The following is a 7,016-nucleotide window of genomic DNA, read 5'->3' on the forward strand; positions in this document are numbered from 1 at the left end:
GTATGTTTCAGTACCTACGGGACTAGTCGTGTACTCACCATTCAACTCTCTCCCTGCAAGTCAGGATGCAGGTCAATTAAAAAAGAGATGTTCCAGGGGCCTCCCTGCTGGCCTAGGAGTTAAGTCTCAGCACTACCACAGCGAAGGTCTGAGTTCAACTCCTGGCCAGGGAGAAACCCACATGGTGTAGCAGACCTCTCCTGTCTCACCTGCTGTTCCCCTCAGCAGTAGATTTCAGTGGATCTGCCTGTTCTGCTCCCCACTCTCTCTAATGAATCCTCTCACCCACCACACCTCTGGCTGACACCCTAGTTCTTGTATGCATAAATAAATAAATCTTTTTTTTAAAAAATTCCATTTGACTGGTATAAGATTAGCTCTTGACACTACAGGATCCTCCGGAAAGGGTGGCCTCACAGGAAGACCCGCCTCATGGGAGGGGCTGTGAGGTCTGGCTCCCTGAGCACCTGCTGTAAGCTCTGCCTGTGCACATCCCTTCATGCCCAACTCAGCCATGGGCTCCAGAATCTTCCGCTGGGTGGTCATCTGGCTCCTGGGGGCAGGTGAGTTCAGCATCACTAGGCTTTGTCTGCGGCTCTATAAGTGCACCTCAAATAAGTCCTGGACCTCATGTGGCCCAATGATCTCCTGAAATGTATTGACATTTCATTCATTTGTGGAAACAAATAATCCCATCCCCAGTGAAGAGCAAAATTCATGTGAATTTTTAATGAACATGGATGATGGCAAAGATATCGGAGTTCCCTTGGGTGGCTTCTTAGTAAGGCTCTCCCTTCCTCTCATGCAATCTCTTCTCCTCGGAGGTCCCATGAAGGCTGACGTCACCCAACGCCCAAGACACCTGATCAAGGGGACAGGACAGGAGGTGGCCATGACATGCGACCCAATGCAAGGACACAATTATGTTTACTGGTATCAACAGTTGCCGGAGGAAGGTCTGAAGTTTATGGTTTACCTTGGAAGAGGAAGGACCATAGATGAGTCAGGATTGCCAAAAAATCGTTCTTCTGCTAAATTGCCCCAAAATGGACCCAGTACATTCACGCTCCAGCAAGCAAAGCGCGGGGACTCTGGCTTGTACCTCTGTGCCAGCTCCTTAGCCACAGCCATGCAGAGTCACATCCTCCCCAGGCAGAAACCCCTCCCGCCCCGCCCCAGGCAGCAGAGGGGCAAACACATTTGTGCAGAGAACAAATCAGCTGCAGGCACTGGGTGGGGTGAGCAGGGAACAAGTGGGGGATGGTAGAAATATTAAGAAACACGCCAGCCCACTCTCGGCAACTAAGGCTCTGTTACTGGAGGAAAGTGCGGATTGTCAAAATTAGATGAAACTTCTCAGGTTAAATATTTATTTGCTAACTAAGTTCTTTCTTTTATTCCAAAGTCCATTTCAAGTTCCCTATTGTCTGCTTGACATATGTCATTTTATTTAACCACCAAGACAAGCACGTGAAGGACACTTTTCTTCACTTATAAATGGGAAAATGGGGTTCTGTTCCAGCAAGTGACCTCAAGCCAGCAGCCGTGGATAGCACAGGTCACCTTGAGAAGGCCAAGAATGAAGAAAAAATGGCAAACACAGAGAGAGATGGAGGTAGGAATTAGACCCAGGGAAAAAAATTTATAAAAAACAAAATGTTATAAGGAATGAAGAATAAATTAAAAGACCTTAAGGAAAAATAATGAAAGTGGAAAGCTAGGAAGGACATTGAGAAAGGCAGGGGAACCCCCAAGAGAATGAGAATGAGAGGATGGACTCAAACCTACCTGTGGAAGGTAGAGCAGGAGGTCCTGGTGAGGCAGGTGGACGCGGGACCTTGGGCTCCAGGCAGGCTGAGGGGCCTCCAGCCCTATCCCCACCCCAGGAGACACCCCAGGGCTGACTCTGTGAGAGAACTGATAAGCTCCACAAGAATTCTAGGTTCTTAGAATACCAGCGCCACGTTTCTGACTAGTAACCAAAACCAACCATTTCCAGGAACAAGACATTGAATTGACACAGGTGGGCAGGTACCCCCCTCCAGGGAGGCGGGGCTTCAGGAGGAAGGCACAGGGCAGTGGGGTGGGGCAGTGGCATGGAGGGTGTGCCACAGACAGGTCTCCGGTATCAACCTCAAGTTCAAAAGTAGGAAGCCCTCCTGAGTATCTCCAGGGTCTGTTCCAACTCTCCATGCCACCTCTGACAAGTGGCACATAGCACCCCAGGTGGTCCCAGAGCTACATTTTATCTTATTTCTCCTTCCCATGGGCTTAGGCTACAAGGAGATGTCCTCATCTCCCTGCAACCAGGTGATCTGCTGTGTGGCCCCTGGCCTCCTCCGGGTAGTGTGTCCTGCTCCAGGGGCACAATCCTGTCCCTGGGGGCCAGCTCCTGATCCCAGCTGTGTCTGGGAGAGTGCTGAGCACCTCCCTCTCCCGCCACAGGCCCAGTGGAGGGCGGCTCCACTCAGACCCCCAAATACCAGCTCAGAGGGGAAGGATAAGCTGAGACATTTCAGCTGGACAGAATTTTGATGACCAGGCATGGACTGGTACCACCGGGACGGGAGATCATAAAATTGACAATAACTCTCCTATTGCATAAAATAAAACATTGGATGAAACACATTTTACTTTATCACTGAAAGCATTTCAGAACCCCAAGTTTGCTGTTGTGGATGCTTTGTCCCCTGAGACATGTGGGGTCCCTGACCACCACACACCAGCTCAGCTCCAGGCTCTGTTCTGGATCCTTCCTGAATTCTGTGTGGCTCCTGCTTTCTCCTCCCACAGGTTCAGTGGAAACTGATTCATTGGCAACGACCCCACCAGGGGGCAGGACAGAGCAGCTGAGGCTCTGGAGCACCCCTCCTTCTGGGGGTGGGCAGGAGGAGGGAGGCCTGGTCCTGCTCTCCCCACTCAGGGGGCAGCTGAGGACACACTGAGGAGGAAGATGCTGCTGCTGCTGCTGCTGCTGCTCCTGGGGCCCAGTACGAGCCTCGTCCTGTGGGTGTCCTGGCCAGGGGGAGGGTGTCCCAAGAGAGAAGTGGAGCCAGAGATGGGGGCTGAGCTGGGCTGATAAAGTAGAGGGGTGTCCAGGCCTGTGGAGAAGGCAGCAGGCCCAGGGCCTGGTTCTGATCCCAGGAGTCTGACGGGAGGTTCTCAGCACACAGGATTCCCTGCAGTCGGGAGCAGGCGAGGCGGGCCAAGTTCTCTGCCCTGGGCCTGTCTCTGGGGCTGCTGGCCTGGCTCATCCCTGACTCTGTGTCTGCAGGCTCCGGGCTGGGGGCTCAGGTGACTCAGCAGCCCAGGAGGGCGATCAGCTGGAACGGGAGCTCCGTGGAAATCCAGTGCAGCAGTGTGGGTCTTCAGTACCCAGTTATGTTCTGGTATCAACAGTTCCCGAACCAGGGCCTCACACTGATGGCAACTTCTAATGCGGGGTCCAAATCCAAACCCACCTACGAGCAAGGCTTTTTCCAGAGCAGATTTGTCATCAAGCGACCCAACGACACCTATTCAAGTCTGACAGTGAAGAGTGAGCAGCCTGGAGACAGCGGCTTCTACCTGTGCGCTGCGAGTGACACAGAGCTGGGCAGAGAGCAGGGACCCTGACAAGAACCGGCACAGGCCGTCACCCCGCCCCGGAGCCATGGGAGGAAGTGGGGGACAGACCACAGCCCCTGTGCTGAAACACCTGGGAGGGCGTGTGTGTGTGTGTGTGTGTGTGTGTGTGTGTGTGACAGAGAGAGAGAGAGAGAGAGAGAGACAGAGACAGAAACAGAGACAGAGAGAATAGCCCAGGTTAGACTGGCTGAAACGTGTGCTTTATTAGCACGTGCTTACTCTTACTCATTCTAGAACCACCCTGGTGTCTCCTCTCCTGGCGCCTGTGCAGGTATGAAGAACGCCAGGACCGTGGTGGAAACAGAAGTGGATAAATTTGACTGGAATTTAGTGAATTGGCCTGATGCCCAAAGACTGCTCAGGAGATTGAAGTCATGTCACATTTTTCAATGTTTCCATCACGCACCAAAAGCTGGGCACCCCGTAAAGGGCTTATTATCATTTCCTTTAGGAGCAACTTCAGAAACTCAGAGGCAGAGGAACGCAGGGTCTCTTCTGACGTGTGCACCCTGAAGTCCACCCCAGGCTGCGGCAGCCCTGACACTCCCTGGGCTTTTGTCATTTGATTTTCTAAAATGATATCTTCACTCTGCTCCCTCCTGGTCTGCCCTGGGGGGGACGTGGGTCAGCCCACTCTGAGGGGAGTAGGGGGAGCCTCACACCAGGGGGGAGGGAGTGGGAGAGCCCTGGACTCGCCTGAGCAGCGCTGGAGGAGGGTGTTACCATCAGTCCTTTCAAGATTTGAAGCACCAGGCACCTGACCAACAGGGACAGGCCTGGAATGAATGGCTCTGAGGGAGGGGAAAAGCAAGAGGAGGGGAGAAGCGGCCTCTCGCAAGGAGAGAGTGAAAGGAAGCTGAAGAAAGGGGGGAACCGAGGGTCCTGCCAAACCCAAGAAAATCACCACACGAGGGAAGCCGCTGCCAGGCTGCTGTGGCCAGACAAAGGCACTGAGGTGTCCAGATGTTGCCAGAACGAGAGAACATGTGCCACTAACCTGGCTGGATTCTTAAACAGCCCAATATTGCAAAAATAAACAATAACATAGCAGAATACACTGAGAACCCTTTGTCTTCATCCTGCTCCCCCATCAAAACCATCACGAGTCACAGAAAAGGTCAGTCTCTCTCCAAATGCATTAAATAAGCAGAAGCTTCCCAGCAGAGGCAACATTGTCCTCAACAGGAGAGCTAAACAGAAATGGTAAAAACAGGGAGAAATGGGGAGAAACTGAACTCAGGAAAGAATGAAAGAAAAAGAGAAAAGACTCTCAGAAATGAAGGGAAAGATATACACACCAAGGAGGGCCTACCCTTGTGGCGCAGGAGGTTGGGGGCTGCACTGTGAAGCTGTCCACAGCCTCTGCAGCTCTGGCTTGATCCCGGCGACCGGCGAGGGTCCCACATGGCGCCGCAGACCTCTCCTGTCTCACCCGCTGCTCCCCTCAGCAGTGTATTTCAGTCAGTCTGCCTGCTCTGCTCCCTGCTCTGTCTCTGCTGAATCCTCTCACCCTCCCGCGCATCTGGTCGTACCCCAGCTCTTCTATAAATAAATAAATAAATCTTCAGGAAAAAAAGGAGGAATTCTGTCACATTGAAGTTAGTCAGGGCATAAAAGAAAGGCAGGGAAACAGCAAGAGAATGGAAATGGCAGGATGAGGATGCACCTGCCAGAGAAGGTGGTGGGCAGGGGGTGGTGGGGCAGGTGGATGTGGGGACCTGAGCTGCAGGCAGGTGGATGGGGGCCCCAGCACTGCCACTCTCTCCTGCCCAGGCCCCAGAGAGAGTTAAGGGGTTGACACAAAGCCAGATCTCCTATGACCAGCTGGGCTCCTGGTCTGCAGGAATTGAATGTTACAACAACAGGACGGTGTCCACAGCCAGTCCAGTAACTCTTGGACACAGGGGAACTGGGAAGTCTGCTCCAGAGTCTTCAGCGCCCTGTGCACCAGCCACACTCCAGGGATGGGTGGGGCAGGCGCTGTGTGCAGTGGCAGAAGGGAACTAGGGCAGCAGGCGGCAGAGACACTCTTGTCCTTGGTTCCGTGGGCATCACTGAAGGGTCCTGACCCTCTGCTGTCCACAACCAGCTGTGGATGATTGTGCGGCCACTCACCACACAGGTGAGCCCGTCCTGTGTCATTTCTATGATGTGTGGCTCAGTGTCTCTTCTGTGACATGAGCTAAGGGACAGCATCTCCCAGGCCCTTCAGCAATGTGAGGGACTTTCAATTCAGAGGCAGGGACCCTGTCATTGACAACAACCCCACCAGGGGGCAGGACAGAGCAGCTGAGGCTCTGGATCACCCCACCTTCTGGGGGGCAGGAGGAGGGAGGCCTGGTTCTGCTCTCCCCACTCAGGGGGCAGCTGAGGACCCAGTGAGGATGCTGTTGCTGCTGCTGCTGCTCCTGGGGCCCAGTACGAGCCTCGTCCTGTGGGCGGCCTGGCGGAGGGGAGGGTGTCCCAGGAGGGAAGTGGAGCCAGAGATGGGGGCTGAGCTGGGCTGATCTAGGTGGAGGGGTGTCTGGCCTGTGGAGAAGGCCGCGGGCCCGGGGCCTGGTTCTGATCCCAGGAGTCTGACGGGAGGTTCTCAGCACACAGGATTCCCTGCAGCTGGGATGAGGTGAAGCGGGCCGAGCTCTCTGGGGCTACGGGTTTTGGAACATCCCTGACTCTGTGTCCGCAGGCTCCGGGCTGGGGGCTCAGGTGACTCAGCAGCCCAGGAGGGCGATCAGCTGGAACGGGAGCTCTGTGGAGATCCAGTGCAGCAGTGTGGGCCTTCAGATCCCAGTTATGTTCTGGTATCAGCAGTTCCCGAACCAGGGCCTCACACTGATGGCAACTTCTAATGCGGGGTCCCAGTCCAAACCCACCTATGAGCAAGGCTTTTCCCAGAGCAGGTTTGTCATCAAGAGGACAAGTGATACCTCTTCAAGTGTGACAGTGAAGAGTGTGCAGCCTGGAGACAGCGGCTTCTACCTGTGTGCTGCGAGTGACACAGAGCTGGGCAGAGAGCAGGGACCCTGACAAGAACCAGCACAGTCCCTCACCCGCCCTGGAGCCATGGGAGGAAGTGGGGGACAGACCACAACCCCTGTGCTGAGACACCTGGGAGGGCATGTGTGTGTGTGTGTGTGTGTGTGTGAGACAGTGACAGAGAGAGACAGAGACAGAGACAGAGAACAGCCCAGGTTAGACTGGCTGAAACGTGTGCTTTATTAACACGTGCTTGCTCTTACTCATTCTGGAACCACCCTGGTGTCTCCTCTCCTGGCGCCTGTGCAGGTATGAAGAACGCCAGGACCGTGGTGGAAACAAGTCCATAAATTTGACAGGAATTTAGTAAGTTGGCCTGATGCCCAAAGACTGCTCAGGAGATTGAAGTCATG

At 54.2% G+C, this 7,016-nt stretch overlaps 1 gene segment (V, D, J or C); it reads left to right on the forward strand.

Moving 5' to 3' along the window:
* Nucleotides 1-5,281: 5,281 nt before the first annotated feature.
* Nucleotides 5,282-6,654, forward strand: LOC119251129 (T cell receptor beta variable 20-1-like). The segment is given in 4 exon segments: nt 5,282-5,308; nt 5,401-5,514; nt 5,988-6,045; nt 6,314-6,654. Coding segments are annotated over 4 exon segments (540 nt in total).
* The last annotated feature ends 362 nt before the right edge of the window (nt 6,655-7,016 follow it).

The sequence above is a fragment of the Talpa occidentalis genome, unplaced genomic scaffold (assembly GCF_014898055.3).
Source record: "Talpa occidentalis isolate TD23 unplaced genomic scaffold, MPIMG_talOcc4v2.1, whole genome shotgun sequence".
In the NCBI taxonomy this organism is placed as follows: Eukaryota; Metazoa; Chordata; class Mammalia; order Eulipotyphla; family Talpidae; genus Talpa; species Talpa occidentalis.